Consider the following 17,134-nt stretch of genomic DNA (forward strand, 5'->3'; position numbering starts at 1 on the left):
TGTTGCATGTACCAGTGTATATCAAGGGTGGAAAGCAAAGGCACACTTAGGTTTATGTACCCCTCCAAGTGAGGGGTGCAGGGAGATTGGGGTGAGGGAGGATTAAAACAAAAGACCCACTGAGTACAAAATGAGCATTTCAAGGTCAACCCAGTAACTGATGTGATGTATATTACAAAGGCATATCTCTGTACAAGGCTGTTGCAGTGATTATTCATTTCTACATGATGTCAGAATGCCTTGCTTAACAATAGCAATGGGCACTGCACATTTGGTACTCGAGGGATTGAAGTTTGGGGGGGGAAAGGTTGCAAGTTGCTGCTGCTGCTGCTACTTTTCTGTTTTTTGAAAGAAAAAAAAAAAGACTTTCCTGCTACATACTGTTCTGAAAGGGTTTAATTACAAAAAGCATTGCTTTGGATACAGTCTATCTACAGCAGTCTGCATAGTTCACTAACAGTGAACAAGTCAGTTTCATAAAAGAAGCAATGATGGAATGAAAGAACATGCAAGCACCCTTGTTACACACTTTGGTCTAGACCATCCAGACTTTGTAAATACCATCTACACGCTAGCTGACTTGAACTCTTTTTTTTTTGATTGTTCGGAAACAAAACCAAAACTCTGCAAAACAAATTAGGTATAAAATTTAAAAAACAATCAAAACCACCCCCCTCCCCAAATATACTGCCCCGTAGATAAAAAAAAAAAAATGGCCCTCCCTTATTTTCTACAGTATGTTGACACAGTTGTTAGAACAGATTAAAAACAAATCTACCTTTGTGCATGAATAACTGAAAAGCTGTAAAAGACCTTATACATGGGCATGGGCACACTCAGGCCACATGCAAAGTCACATGAAAGGAAAAAATGAAAATGAAAATTAATTCCCCCCAAAAGGTTTTTTGCAGCATTGTTCTGGATGGCCTTATTCGGTTACAGCAGGAACCAGCCTGCCTCATCCTACTTCCATTTCATTTCATTTTGTATACTGTGCATGCACACGGCAGCATGTGTCATTGAGGCTTGCTTCCAGTGGCTGGCCAGTCACACACAGTGCTCGTCTCTATCTAGTGGACAAACCAGACTTGGAGACAGTACATTACTCATTTCTCTGCTGGCTAATGAGAATATCACCATACTGAAATGATATGAAAGTATAAGGGGAAGGAAATTGCCAACCACAATACGGTGTCTATGCTGCCAGCATAGCCTAGGGGTGGTTTGAGGGCAGAATTGGCACAACTAGAAAGTCAAACTGAATTGGAGGGTATAGTACTACTCTAGTTTCTTGATGGATATGGTGTTATTACAATAACCACTACATTCTTCTTTGAACTTCTTTACTCCAATTCTCCAGGGGGCTTAGGAGAGGGAAGGTAAATAAATATTTGCATTTATTCAAAGGGCCGGGGGGAAGGGGAAGGTTTTACATACTACAGCTCACAAATATACACAACTGAGGGTGTAAGGCACAAATTTACATGTGGAAGAAAACAGGCTATTCACAGATGTATTCCCAAGAAAAACCCGTGTGATAAGACCATAATTTATGCATGGTAACAGCCGGCATATTAATTAGTTCACACTGTTTGTGGATTTTGTTTGCCGTCTCACATGCAAGGTGAAATGAGATGGCACATCACAAGCTGGTGCCTTCACAGAAAGTATTAACGACTGACAAAGCCATGTTGACAGCAATGGTGCACAAATGTGCAGTTTTTAAAGAGTTTCTTTTGCAGTTGCTTTAGGAGTTATAAATTCGGGGGATTTTGTTTGTTGCCTGTCATAAATCAGAGGCCCAGCAAGCAAATTAACTAACAGGTTTAAATAAATATTCCCCTTTTTTCAGCTAGAGATCAAACAGTCCAAACACAAAGTTCAGAATTCCAGCTCCAACTTATTTAACTCAGTGAATTTATTGGAAAAATAAAAGAGTTTTAATCACTCCAGTTAATGGGTTTCACGTTAAATAGGTATAATTTTCAATGTATTTCTGAAGAGCTGCTCATAGGATGATATGCAGAAGTCATTTCCTTAGGAAAAACAAAAGATGAACAATAAATAATAGGAGTTATTTGCGTTAACAGTCACATGTTATTCATTAAAAGAGAAGAGTAGCAGAAACCTATGACATAGTTTTGCCCAACGTGGCATTTATCTGCTATAACCAAACGGCTGTAACACTGATGGGCATTTCACAGTACCTGCACATAGTAAACTTCTGCCATTGTTAAGTCAGAGTTAGCTTTATCAATGAATTTTTTATTTTGTATTTATTTTTATTTTTTTTAAGTTCTTTTATTTGCTTTGCTTTTCAGAGCATTCTTTCCCAGTTCAGGAATGCACTGTGCAATTGGGGGTGAAATGTCACAGTCATCATTCACCTGTGTGCTTTTGGCTCAATGTTTGTGATGCTAAGTTAGTGTTTTGAGTAAAGAACTGTCAGGTAGTGGGGGGTGAGTCCTGCGGTTTGAAACCTTCACCATGGATCAGATGGCTGTCAGGTAGTGGGGGGTGAGTCCTGCGGTTTGAAACCTTCACCATGGATCAGATGGCTGTCAGGTAGTGGGGGGTGAGTCCTGCGGTTTGAAACCTTCACCATGGATCAGATGGCTCGGTTTAAAAAATATTCCACTTTTCCCAGAGAGCAGGATCAACACATCCTCCGCTTAACAACAGCCTTCTTGTCAATTGGAACTAGTGATGCAGTTGCAGAACACTGGCTTTGAAGGGCAAACTCTGTTTAATTGCTGTCTTCCCTCCCCCCCCAACTGTGATTATGTACACGCATCATTGGGCTTCATGGATGTTGAAAGTGGGGTAAAGGAAGGTTTGGGGGGTACATCCGGTTTTAGCGAAGGTGTACGTTTCAACCCGGACCTTGTCAGTGAGTTGTATGCAGTGAGACTAGGCTGCCTCGCTACAGTCCCAGCTGGTGCTTGAGCAGCATGGACTTGTATAGAGTCCACTCTCTGTGGGGCAGGCGGAGGGTTGTCTCCCCTGCTGAAGCTCTGATTTCGAGAGAGGTGGGAGGAATTAGAGGAGTTAGTATTGTTTCTTTTGAGAGTTGATGTCTGATGATTTCTCGTGAGTGAGTTCGTAGGGTAGTTTCTCTTGTAGTCCACATTATAAGCAGAAGAATGCATTTCTAATCGCTTGCCCAGACCACTCTGAGCCAGAGAGGAGCCAGGAGGCCCCAACGAGGCTTCCCTCTGGGGTACTTTTGGTGGCATGCTATCCAGATTTTCCACCAGATTAACCCCATGGTTGGGACTTTTGCTGCTGAGATGCTCCTTTATGGTTTTGTACTCGAGTGTGGCATTCTGGTCCTCCATAGCCATCTGTGCCATGTCGCTCATTTTTGGCTGATCAACATACTCATGCTGATAGCCTTGCTGAGAGATTGGCAAGACTACAACGCTTGGGATGTGGCTGGGAGAAGCCCTGAGAGGCAAGTCAGTTGGAATCACAGGCGATGCCATTGGGGGGATATCTTTTGTGCAGGCGTTGATAAGGTTCTGGTTTCTTTCCCATTCCCTGCTGCCACGGCTGGGCTTCCTCTTTTGTTGCAGGGTTGGGGTGGACTCGGGGGTTGGCAGAGCAGCCAAGTCCAGATGGTGCTGGTCAGCTTTGATTAACATTTTGGCAGTGCTGCCCGGGGTAGTGAGTTTGCCATTGTGCATCAAAGGTGTGAGGATAGCTTCTGGTTTTGGCTCCTTGGACTGTGTGTCTCCAAAGAGACCGCTGAGCTTGGTAACACTACTCATGGAGCCGCGGCGGGAGTGGGCCAGTTCCTTCCTCTGGACAACGGCCACATCTCTGCGGCGATGGTCACAGATGCAGTAAACTATGATTCCCGAGAAGACAGCTCCCATGACAAAAGCAAGAATGACTGCAATGGCCAGGAGGGTGACCGGCACCAGCTGATCGTGGCCTTTGAGATAGCTCTCACGAATCACTCCTGCAACAAACATCATACAGTGGTAAGCAAAAATCTAACAGGAAAAGCTTCTTAACGTATCTAGTCCATTCAAAGGCATTAACTGTGGATTTTACTTATTCTCAGCTTTTCATTAACTATCCCAAGTTCACATCCATACTGTACCTGCTGGCTGGAACTCACTTTGAGCAAAGTTAAGCTCAAGATGTTGAATTAAGATCCAGGGGTGGGTGTTCAGGGTGTCAGTTCATTCTTTATAAAGACAGGGCCCATTTGCAGAATTTGGATCTGTCTCAGAGATCAGCTTTCAAAATACCCCGAAATTCCAGGGTATTTAGATCAGCAAGTGACATTCTGGCCCTACTGAAGTCAATTGCAAAATTCCCAGTGACCTGGAATTTCAGCCAGGGTTTTTAGTTAGGACTGTCTCTCAGGCTGAGAAATAGCATGTATTTCTTCACTCATTCCTCAACTCCATCTCTCCTCCCACCTAATGTTATCTCACATTTTATTTCTGTAAATCACGGACACTGAAAAAGCTGAGGAGTCAGAAGCTTTATGTATGTTACATAAATGAATCTCACATCCTTTCAAGCTTTCTCCCCTGCTATTTCTTTGTTGTCTCTGTCACAAAGTTAGGAAGCCAGTGTCATACGTTTGGGCTGCAGCAGGGATGTTATAGAGTATTAATATCCTGAGTAACTATGAGAGAGAGAGAGCGCCCAACACTGAAATACATTGAGACAGAACAGGTTTAAAAATACCCTCCAGATTTCAAGTGTCACTGCTAATTTTTAAAAAAGTTCTAGATAAGTAAATATGCTGGATTCTCTTTGCTGCTTCAGCTAAAAGCACACACAGTGAGAAGCCTATTTTGTGGCATTGCACTGTGCTTAGAGATGCTGCCAGGTCTTATTATTGCTCCTAAGGCTTGCTGTCATAGTAGGCTTCTTCAGTAGAGTTAATATTCTCAACTTAATAAAAGTGATGTGAAGGCACCAGTCAATAATCCTACAGAACATTAACCAAGATATTGCATATATAAAGAACATTGCTTTTCCTTTCCCTACTTAGTTGTGCACCAAGCCAGCACACGCTAATCAAATGCAAGTGTGGAGCCTGTTGGGCTCTTTTAATGCTAAGTGAGAAGGAATCGCAACTGTCGGATCATAAGTGCCTGACAAAGTAGTTAAAAAAACACAAGTCAAATACCCCATTCCCTTCTCTGGAGAGTGTGCAAATGCAAGTGCATTAAAAGCATACTCTGAGGAAATATAAACAATGTTCTTATTATGAGAGATAGTGAGAGAGAAAATGTACCTCGAAGGGCCTCACAAGACTTTGTGAAGATACCAATCTTTCATGTCATAAATCAACGGTGTCAGGAATCCTGTCTTTTATGTATTTGGTGGGCAGATAGCTGTGGTCCAGAATTAGAACCAAGTGCTAAAAGTCCCAGCAAACGTTTCCAAAATAACATTGAAATACTGCTGTTGCCTCATGAAAAGCATTGATAAGCATTCTGTCTAGATTCAGTTCTACTTCTGTAGCATACTTGTCCCCATTTTAATTACAGTGTGTAAGTGGACAAATCAGGAATTTTAAAAGCTGAACTGCTCTTGAAATCATAATATCCTGCTTGTGACATCACAGTTGGTTGCCATGGAAATTACTTGTGTTGTGACAGAGGATTGTGATTTCAAGTGCAGAACAAAATAGCAGGAGTAGCTGATCCCTTAAGAAACAAATTCATGTAAATGTCCTTAGTAATAAAAGAACAAGGGAAGTAAAATAACGCCCAAAGGGAAAACAATGTGTCACTAGAAACAATCTTCAAATTAAATGCTTTTCGGACTCTTCCAAGAAGCCCCAGAAGCTTTTTAAGGGTCAGATTTTGCCACCCTTTTACCACAAGGAATACTTAATGTGAATATATACGGTAGAATCTGGCCGTATAGTTGAGCTTAGACCAACAACAGCATGAAAGTTCACAGTTTTAAAGTTTCAGCCAAAATGCAAATCCTTTTGTGCCTTACTGACAGGAAGCATGGTCTAGTGATTAAGGCATGGGATGTGAAATGAGGACACCTGGATTCTACTCCTTGCTCTGCTACACTCTTCCTGTTGTGACCCTGGAGAAGTCACTTAAACTCTCTGGGGCTCAGTTTCCTCAACTGTAAAACAGGGATATTTACTTACCCCAGAAGGATGTTTCAGACCAAACTCATTTATATTTGTAAAGTGCATTGACATCCATCCGATGAAGTGAGCTGTAGCTCACGAAAGCTTATGCTCAAATAAATTGGTTAGTCTCTAAGGTGCCACAAGTACTCCTTTTCTTTTTGCGAATACAGACTAACACAGCTGCTACTCTGAAACTTTGATATTGAGTTACTGGGCTTCTTATTTCACTTGAGTTTGCTCAAAAATATTTTTAAAAGAGGATAAGAAAATGGAATAAACAGATTAAATAAAAATGAAACAATTATGTTTCAAATTCTTCCACTGATCTAACAGTTTTGCTGCTGTTTGGATTGGTAGCACCTCTGGATACTGTGTGATATAGTGAGCCCTTGCTATTGTATCCAAAAACTGTATGAGACCCTGCTATCACTATCATATTACAAATGGATTCTGAAGCATTATAACTCGTGTTACAAAACCACCCCACAATTCAGAATGAGTGGCCATGTGAATTCCAGAGAGCTGTGTGGAATAATAATGGTGCTGGAGGTCAGTTTTTCTTCACTGGCAGAATTTCATGAGGAAGCTTGACTTGAGCCAGTGCCATTTGATCCTCGCTTTCATGAGTTCTAAATTCTGCCCAAACCTTCATAAACTCTAAAAGAGAGCTTTGTCATAACAGACTCAAAGGTCAGTTTCTGTGGCTTTGCTCTAGGTGTAGCTGAGTAGCTCTTCACTGATTATACCTTTCTAAATATGAACATTAATTGCTTATTTTATTTGATATGGTTATAAGTGTATTAGAAGGGTTTTCTTTTGTTTCAAACTCAACCTTATCTTTACATAAACTTGAAAGATCTTCCTACAAACATGTTCATATTATTTCCAGATAGCATGTGCAGGTTGATCTCCATAAATGACAACAAACCATTCTCTGGACAGGTTTATGTTATTTACAGAATACATTCAAATAAATCATGAAAGAGAAGCATGTTGGATAACTGTGGTAGTAAACCTCAAAAGCGTCCGAGGGCATAGACTTGAAGATATGAGTGCTCAGCACCTCTAGGAATCAGGCCCTACATGTAGTTAAGGATCTAATCATATTGATACTTAACAAAACCTCTTGGGGTCCTCGAACCAGCCTAGCACTCTCCCTCCCGAATACATCCCTTTTCCCATATAGGCTATGCTATCCTCTTGAGAGACCGAGGGACAGTTTAGTCATCTGATGTCCTCACTTTTTTGGTGGGTGTTCCTCTTCATGGAGACAGTAATCAACCTGATCTCTTCCTTTTGCTGTTCAAGGGAACCACTTCCACTGAACCAATGCAATTGTGTCTGGTATTCATTTTCCTGGGCCTGTTGATCTTACCAATTTAAAATATGAAAATAATTCTGTGTGTCCTCAGAATTTATGCCCAGTACTTTCTGAGACTGTAAAATCCTGGAGCATGCAAGATCATCTCTTCCTACTTTTCCATCAAAGCTGCTCATCCAATGAAAGGGGAGTGATTTCACATCCTCTGGGATTTATCATTCTACTGTATATACAGTCATGCATAAATTGTGAGGAAACCCCAGAATGCCATTTAAATGTAAAGGGATGAGATTTAGAGGTCTAGAAGAAGGATAACTTGGTTCTGTCACTCCACACCATGATAGCAAGTTGCATTCAGGAGAGGAGACCCAGTGTTGGAGGACAGAAACAGGCATCATGGCCCATCTTCACCCCCCTAGAGAACATGCTATTAAGGTAGTGAGTGGGTGGTTGGTTTTTGATGGGGACCTAAGAAAAATGTTTCATAAACTTCAAAATGTTTCAGCTTTGACATGAGGGATGGACAAAGTTCAGATGAATTCTTATTTATAAGAATTATCTGTAATAATTATCCATAGGTTTAATGTCTTCAACACTAAAATGCAGTTGTACTGTGTGACCTTGGTCTCTGAAAACTGTCTTCTGAAGCCCAACTAACCATTCCTACATTATATAAAAGAACATATAAGTTACCTTAGCTAAGCTGTGTTTAAAGGGCTTGATCCCACTGAAGTCAACAGAAACACCTCTTAAGAAACAATCAATGTCATATATCAGACTGTTCAAGTATGATGTATTAAGAACCAAAGCAAAATACCAGAGAGGGAGAGGAATTATTTAAGCTCAGTACCAATGTGGACACAAGAACAAATGGATATAAACTGGTCATTGGGAAGTTTAGACTTGAAATTAGACAAAGGTTTCTAACCATCAGAGGAGTAAAGTTTTGGAATAGCCTTCCAAGGGAAGCAGTGGGGGCAAAAGACCTATCTGGCTTTAAGATTAAACTCGATAAGTTTCTGGAGGAGATGGTATGATGGGATAACATGATTTTGGTAATTAATTGATCTTTAAATATTCATGGTAAATAGGCCCAATGGTCTGTGATGGGATGTTAGATGGGGTGGGATCTGAGTTACTACAGAAAATTCTTTCCTGGGTATCTGGCTGGTGAATCTTGCCCATATGCTCAGGGTTTAGCTGATCGCCATATTTGGGGTCAGGAAGGAATTTTCCTTCAGGGCAGATTGGAAGAGGCCCTAGAGGTTTTTCGCCTTCCTCTGTAGCATGGGGCACGGGTCACTTGCTGGAGGATTCTCTGCTCCTTGAAGTCTTTAAACCACGATTTGAGGACTTCAATAGCTCAGACATAGGTGAGAGGTTTTCCGCAGGAGTGGGTGGGTGAGATTCTGTGGCCTGCATTTTGCAGGAGGTCAGACCACATGATCATAATGGTCCCTTCTGACCTTAGTATCTATGAAAATCATAACTTTGAACAAGGAAAGCCCAAGTCATAATATAAAATGTGGTGGTTCTTCCATTTTTTTGTCTTCCTATCAGTTCACCAGCTTTCTTGTTTCTAGGCTGTTATGATATGATGGATGTGTCTCTCTCCATAGTGAAGTGATTAATAGGCATCTGTGGAGAGCAGACCCAGTGACCACAGATCCAACAAAAACTCTCTGTATTCTTTTTGTTACATGCAGTCAAAAAAAGTCTCCCATGTACAAGCCTGAGTTTGTTTGTCTTGTCTGTGATCACAGATAGAGATAGCAAAACATCAAGAAAAGCCCTAGAGTCAGAGTCCTCTGAAAATAGATTCTGGAGTTTGCTTTATGGTGAAGGCAAGTCTGATATTTCAGTGAACTCATCACAACTGCTTTGGTGAACGAAAATGAACTAGCTCAGTTTTCTGGTTTGAATAGCTTATTGAAAAGACATTCCAGAAATACAAGGGGCTGAATTCTGACCTCATCTCCTCACATACAACACCACTGAAGTCAATGGAGGTCACACATGTAACTGAAAGCAGAATCTGCTCCCGTCACTAGAACACATGAATAAGCTAGCTACCTGTCACCACAAACAATGCATTTTCATTTCAGTACTGTTGTTAGCTGTAGTCTGTATTAAAAGACATCTCTATACTCTGAGCTGCACCCAGGACAAACAGGATGACCACACCAAAAGTGAAATGAGAGTGCTATGTGGTTATCTCAGCAAGAAGCTGTCGTCTTCTTGTTTTCCAGTATAATGTGAACCAGATGGTGAAGTACTAAACCTAACCGCTGGCAATGGCATACACGGAAATGGAACTTAGAGATGGTAAATGATATATGATATTTTGGCAGGGATAAAGGGAAACTACTAATTGGGTATAAAGTTTCAATGACTAAATACATCATGGCAAGGAGGCAGCCAAGGAGTTGTACACGTTGTAGCTATTTTGAGCTTCACATCTTGACATGATGCAGTCAGTGGTTGAATGGGATTCAGGCCACTTCCATTCCCCCCCACCTTTTGAATCACTTAAGGTTTAATTGGGAGCTAGGCATACATGCACATTGGGCAAGGTGAGCCTGAATAAAGAGGAAAACCTGCTGTTCGCATTTTTTGTTTAGTACCAGCTTTTTGTTTGTTGTTTGTGTACCTCTCTCTCTGCATTAGACTTAATTAGCATGACAAAGGGTGGTGGTATTATGAATGTTTGTGTTTATGGACTTTAAAATATAATTTCTGGATGCAAAAGAATGGGTTTTCAATATGTGTATTCAAGTGTTAGTGCTGTATTTACATACATTCACATACTGATAAAGTCTATTTCAGGTCTGGAAAGCCCCTCAAGGTATTTTTAAGCTTTTTTTTGCTTTCCTAAATACATGTGTCACAAAATAATCAGCTGAAGTTAAACTACACATCCAGATCTGAGTTGACAGCAGGTATGGGAATACCCATGGTCTCCATTTTTTTTTTTGCTTTTTGATATAATTACTTTGCTTGAAGGAACACTTTCAAGGTCAGGAAGCCCACAATCTCACCCACAACACCAATCATCTGGTATCTTCTACTCTGCTGGGAGCTCCTCATCATGGAGACAAGTAAGCAACCTGCTTCCCCCCTCCTTCTACTCCTTCTGTTCCACTGGCCCAGTGCAGTTTTACTCAGTATCCCTTCTGCTGGACCTGCCAATCTCACCATTTAAAAATATAAAAAGTACTATTTGCCAACAGTTAAACACTCCTGTTAAAACCGCTGGTAAAGGATAAATTTTTAATGGGGACCATTGCCCTGTTGTTTTCCTACAGCTCTACAAATACAAGTTTCATGTGATTGATTGCATTTCTCTCGCTCTGAACAATCTATACCAGCAGCCCAGCATTTCTGAGGAAATTCTGCAATATCAAAACAGTGTGCACATATGCTAGAGGGAAGAATGAGGTTAGTTTGCAGTTGTAAAGTTTCATATATATTTCATAGCTTTGTAGATTTCAAGGCCAGAAGGGACTGCAAAACTATGAAAAAAATCCTGTGACTATGTGTCTTTAATAACATGCAGTGCAACCTGAAAAGCATTGGAGTTTCTCATCAAGCATAAAGGAGAGACAGTGATTACTGGTCCCTAATCTCAATAGTGGTCCCTCCAAGAAGGGCTTGTCTACTGGTTTTTGAAGGTATTTTTTCCCTTCTTCCAATTGATCCAAATTAAATTACCCCTGCCCCTCCTGATGAATGACTTTCAGCCTAACTCTCTCCATAAAAAAAAAAAAAAGTGATTGTGTCCTACAAGAGGAGAAGATGTACATGCATGGCTTTGCTTATAATGAGAAGGAAAAAAAATCTAATGAATGATAGTCTTAAATGTAAGGGTCAAATGCAAAAAAATTCCTCTCCACCATGAGTGTTCTAAAGGTTCCAGGTCAAAGAGCTGGCATGGTGACCTAAAAAAACTTCTTTAGGAGCCATGTACAGTCTTTAGTTCAATGGGAGGCAGGCAATCCATTTTTAGTGTGCATTATAGCAGCCACAGAAATCCTAATGCATGGGTTGGCTCTATTGACTGTACAATACTGAAGATCTAGCATTAAGGAGAAATATTTTTATAAATAATTTCTCTCTTAAAAAGCTTGTAATGTAGTTATGAATTAAAGGCCCAATGCTGAAATTCTTATTCAGGCAAACCTTCCACTGAAATCAAAGGGATGTGTGTCTGAGTAAAGATTGGAGGCCTGGCCTGTCTGATGTTTTTATAATCTGTTTTGTGAGTGGTACCTCCACAAATGAACTAATTTACTGAATTTTTAAAACATGACATTAGGTTCAAAGTACATATGCCACTGGATCTATTATTTATGAGAGAGAACTACAGCTCTGAAATCTGCACACTTTAATTTGTCCCAAAGGTTAAACATAAGGTAAGCCCTTACAGTTAAAATTGCCTGACACCATTTCCCCCAATGACTAATGGTATTCAATGGCTGTTCATTGTGAACTTTACTGATTTTAGTACTGTACGTACTTCTCCCCTTTCACCCTTCACAATGAGCAAAGGTAATTTTAGATGCGTGTGTGTGATAAAGCATAACAATTGTGTTTCCTATGGAAAAAAAAATATGGGCGCTTGCAAAAGATAAAACAAAATGTACAATAAAATCCAAATCCCCAGGAAAATTAATTCCTTTGTAGCTTTTTCTTTGAAGAGAGAAACTTTATGCTGCCTTGCATCTTAAAATTTCTTCTGATGTAAAAGAATCTCTGAGCACATTTTAGGATCTTTCTACAGTGCTTGGGATAAGCTTAAAGATATTTAGCTGCTCTTTATTAGTTTACTTCAGGGGATCGTCTCACAACTGTATTGAACTAGATTTACATATGCTCCTGTGAATATGTATGATTTCAGGGGTCCAGAGTAATTGTTGTAGCATGCAACATGCATCGCTCATCTTAGCTGTTCCCATTTCCCTGCATGTTAACTCCTCTCAGGGAACAGAACAAATTGAGCTTTTTTCCTATATGAAGGCAGCAGTAGGCATTATGTATTCAGGGCGGCCTTGTGTCGCTCCCAAGGCAGTTCTTATATGCAGTGTCAAGAAAAGAGAAGCCGTCATTGAGAAATTCTCTGGCACTGCTTCTCTTTCCACACAGCCGATTCTGATCTATGACCTCTCTGCCCAGGGGGAAAACTCAAGTTTGCTGAATGTCAGCATAAGCAGCTGTGCATAGCTCTATGAAACTGCAAGCTTCTCTGACTAGCAGACTTGAGGAAGAATTGGGGTTAATTTTTCATCATTATGTGTGTGACCCAAAATCATAAATTGGATTTCTCATCCACTCCAATCCTTTTTTCAAGACAAAACATGAAAGTAACATTTTTAAGGGAAGGTACTAGTCCAAAGCAAGAGGGCACAGCTGAACTAATTAATGAAGTATCTATTGAGTACCCAGATGTATGTTTAATAAGATTGTGCCCTGTATATCATATCCTCTGAGGTCCATCAAGAGTGCTATTAAGCTGTCAAAAAACTAAAGGACTGATCCTGCAACCTTTTCTAGTGCAAGTGGTCCTTAGTTCATGGGGATGGTCCTTGTGCCTTCAACTGGACCGTGTCTGTGTGTAAGGGTTGCAGAATCACGCCTTAAGTTAGCTCTGCTCTTGCACAAAGAAAGGGCGAAAGGGAAAACTGTTTGAAAATCTGTGAGACTTCTGTGAATACTTCATATAATTAAAATCACAATATTTATTGTGTATTTTGTGATAAAAAGCAAATATGGTTGTTGACATTTTAGTTGCTTCTACACTAATGGTAAAGGACCTGACCTCAAAGCTTTACTCTAACATCTTGAATGTGTGAATCAAAATATATTTTCCTATTTATTGTTCAGTAAAAGGAAAGATTGGATGACTGTGTCTTAGAAATAATCAGAGGACAGAAGCAAGCAGGTGGAGAGGAGAAAATAGTTGGTACATAGGTGATATCATGCTTGTTATTTTTCTCTCCTTATCACACTCCCTATGACCTTGAATAAATTCAGTGAGTGTTCAATCATTTTGAATTTGAGGCAATGCCCACACTACAGAAACCCCTCTTTATATCTACACTTCCATTCCCACCTCAAAATAGAAGACCAGGAGCTGAATTCTACGCTTAGTTACACCAGTTCAAATCTGGAGTAACTCCAGACAATGGAGTAACAGAAATCATTACAGGTATGCTCTCTCTCACACTTGAGTGGCACAGGTACACTATTGAACATTTTCTCTGTTAGACATCCTGTCATGGTACTACTCCCATCTATCTCACACTTTGTTCTCCAACTGGGCTGGTGGTTCCATCTGCATACTGAAACCCTTCCACCTATGGAACTCCATTAAGTCAAATTCTTGGTCCTCTGCATTTTTCTACCTTCACCCTCTCATTCATATTATTGCTACCTTTAAAATTGTCCACCATATTTACCCTGATGATACTTGCTTATGCCTCTCTTTTAACACTTTCAGAGATCCTACACTCTCTACCCTGTCTTGATCAGGTAAGCTTTTGCCTTTGATCTCAAATACAGCAATACAGCAATATTTCTGTTGGGTAAGAGGCCCAAACAGAAGCACAACTTGATGGCCTTGATCTTATGCCATGATTCAGACTTGTTTTTTCCCTCTATTGCTTATAATGTTGATTCTTGACTCTATTTTCCTAGATCTCCCATGTCTGCAAATCTGTTTTCACCACTGTACATCACGGCTTAACTGCTTTGTCTGTACCTCTAATGAAATTCTCATCTATGCCTTTCACTCCTCTCACCTTAACTCTTGCACTTCCCTTCTCTATGGCTTCCTGCCCAGTCCTAGGTCTCCAGACTCTATTATGTGCCGTATGCTCCCAACATTCATCCTCAAACAACTTCCCTGGCTTCCCATTCATTTCAGGATCCAGTTCAAATTTTCCTCCTTGGATTTGTTGTTGTTTTTGTAAAGTTTCTGTTTCTGTTCATTTTTTAAAATCAACATCTTCCTGTCCGGGAGGAAAACCTGGCAGTCTGCATGCCATGGAAGTCAATGAGAATTATGGTGTTATACCAAGGTACCTGATAGGATTCTTGCATATTTGTAGAATGTTCCTTAGGACAGGATGTTGTCTGATCTACTATAGAATTGTCCCTGGACAGGATTTTTTTTTTGTCTTTGGAGCTTCAACAAGCTGCTTATTGGTCTCCTTCCATGCCATATAAAATTGCTGCAGATTCTGTTTAGGTCTTTTTAATGCCATGTAGGTGGAAGTATGGGGTGGACATGTAGGCAATACCTCACGTGGGGATAGGCATTCATTTTTATCATGTTCTCTCAGCCAAACATAGATAATGCTAAGTTATTTCATCTTTAAAGGTCTTGATGTCAGATATTTACAAGGGGTTGCAGATTTAGCAATATTATCTTAGTTAAACTATAGATCTGTACCTTGTGGCATATGAATCCCTCAGAGGACCTCTGGCATGGAAAATTAATTAGTGTCTTGTTGAATGGGTGCCTTAGTGCATCACCTTTGACTTGGCCATATTTAGCAAAAAATATACAGAGTGCTGCAGGCTTTCAAGCCTTATTTAAGGCACTGAATGGAGACTAGTGTTTTGTGATGATAAAGCAGGATGTCATCTGCAAAAACAGCTACGTTCTTTATTATGGATTCTGATTCCCTAAATCTCTGCAGAGTGTCTGTAGTGCTTGCAAGCAGCTCAATGGTGAGAGCATACCAAATAAGTCACAGAGGCCACACTTGCTTTGTGCCCCTCTTGAGAGAGTCTGATTGGGTGCCAGTCATGAAGAACTGTAGAACATGATGGAGGCTGTAAAATGATGTTAGAAATTAGATTTCTCCAGTACTACAAACAGATGGGTTCCGTGGGACTATGTAATATTAGAGCATCTAATGTGACAAGGCCACTTTTGTTAGTTTAATGTGATGAATGATGTTTATTGTTTACCAAATATTATGACTTGTGGCCATCCCTGGACTATAGTCAGATTGGTCAGTTTGAATTAATAGTGGTAGGACTAGACAGCGCCTTTAAAAAAAAAAGACTCTTTACCAGTACTTTATTATTAAATTAATTGATGTGAATGATAATATTCTGAATTTTTATCTTCTTCCTCCCACCCTCCCAGGAGTGCAGTTATACTGGCTTCCAAACTGGAACTGGGTAAGATTCCCTGGTCTGGAGAGGGATAGACCAACTGTAGCATTTGACAGTTGACGCTCCAGAACGGACTTACAGAACTTGTCACTGAAGCTGTTGGACTTGGGACAGTTGCCATGTGTGAGGTCCCTTACACTTTCTTATGCACATTGATAGCACTGCTTCAAATGATACCGCTTGCTCTTCAGTAATGGCAGGATTTTACGACATCTTTGTCTTTTTGTAGGAGTATATGGGAGAGAATAACATAGGGTTGGAGGGGGGTAATAGAATTTTAAAAATACACCATTTGTTTTCTGCTGTCACAATTGTAAGTATCATAGACAAATCATTAGTGGGATGGCATATTTTTGGAAGCATTCAAGGGTCTTTACATTCAAAAAATGATTGTTGGGCATACAAAAGAATCATCTGGGCCCTAGATGTGATAATGTTGTCAAGCTGCATTTCCAGTTGAGCTTTTGTTTCATGGAAAATACCAATCCTCAGTTGTCCTTAAAAGGAGTACAGTTTCTTATCCAGGCTTGACTGTTCTGCTAAAATAGCTGTGCCGTATATGAAACAGTAATCCCACCAAGGTATGCTTTAAATACATCTCAAAATCTCATGAGGAGACTGCTGTCACCTGCCAATTATTTTAAAATATAGCTCCATATGACAATTTACACCAGCAGAGGATCTGCTCTGATATACTGGTGAAAAAATACTTTATTTTTTAAATATGTGTAAAGAGGAGTCTCCATTTGTATTTCTGGTCGTTGAGATCCTACGCTTCTAGAAAGGTATATATTGGTGTGTTAGTTGAGATGAGTATTACACTTATCTTAGAAGCTAAATACTTCATATTTATTTTAGATGAGGAATTGTGGTCTTTGGAATGGGAAGAAAACTCTTTACAATTTGTGCTTAGCAGCCTGTAGACATTGCTAAGGTCTTCTTTAAGGCCTTTCCTAAGGATAATATTGAAGATTTTAGATTTTTTTTTTGTTTATCTGGAAGTTGGGGAGGGATTTAACTTTAATACAGCATTAAAATCCTCAGCTGGTGTAAACTGCAATGTAAATCAGCTGAGGATCTGCCCCATTATGTTTAGAGACATTTTGATGTATAGCCTCAGTTTAGAGCGCAGAGAACGTACTTACATTTTATTAGGTGGTTAATGCCTTTAATAGTCCAAATACAGAATTTTAGCAACTGCAGAAGAGTTGTGGTGGAAGGTTGTATTTTGTTTCATGGCTGTAGCAAAGGAATTCTTGGGTAAGTAATCGCCACTATGTACAATGTTGCTTCCATAGGTGAGCTAGCGGATGGTTAATCTATTGTAAACTTATTAAATTACATGTCTAAATTTAACAATATTCTTAAACATAATTACTATCATAGTGCATTTGCACAAGATGGCTGAATGAAACTGCACAGGATCCTCATCCCTCTGCATTTCAGTCAGGCTGCTGCTGCTTCTTTCTCCTCCATGGGAGGGATGGTGGGGGGAGGGGAAG

The 17,134-nt window shown here is 40.1% G+C and overlaps 1 protein-coding gene across 7 annotated transcripts in view; it reads right to left on the reverse strand.

Moving 5' to 3' along the window:
- The window catches only part of SEMA6A (semaphorin 6A), a 143,071-nt gene that overhangs the window by 9,275 nt on the left and 116,662 nt on the right, over positions 1 to 17,134 (reverse strand). For 6 of the 7 annotated variants that reach the window (XM_073344767.1, XM_073344768.1, XM_073344764.1 and 3 more), the window contains one exon: positions 1,900 to 3,964. The exons of the other annotated variant lie outside the window; for it this stretch is intronic. In XM_073344767.1, the coding sequence (XP_073200868.1) occupies positions 2,781 to 3,964 (1,184 nt within the window). In that variant the 3' untranslated portion in view covers positions 1,900 to 2,780. Of the gene's footprint in view, positions 1 to 1,899; positions 3,965 to 17,134 lie in introns of those variants that run through there. 7 annotated transcript variants of the gene reach the window in all.

The sequence above is a fragment of the Lepidochelys kempii genome, chromosome 5 (assembly GCF_965140265.1).
Source record: "Lepidochelys kempii isolate rLepKem1 chromosome 5, rLepKem1.hap2, whole genome shotgun sequence".
Lineage (NCBI taxonomy): Eukaryota > Metazoa > Chordata > Testudines > Cheloniidae > Lepidochelys > Lepidochelys kempii.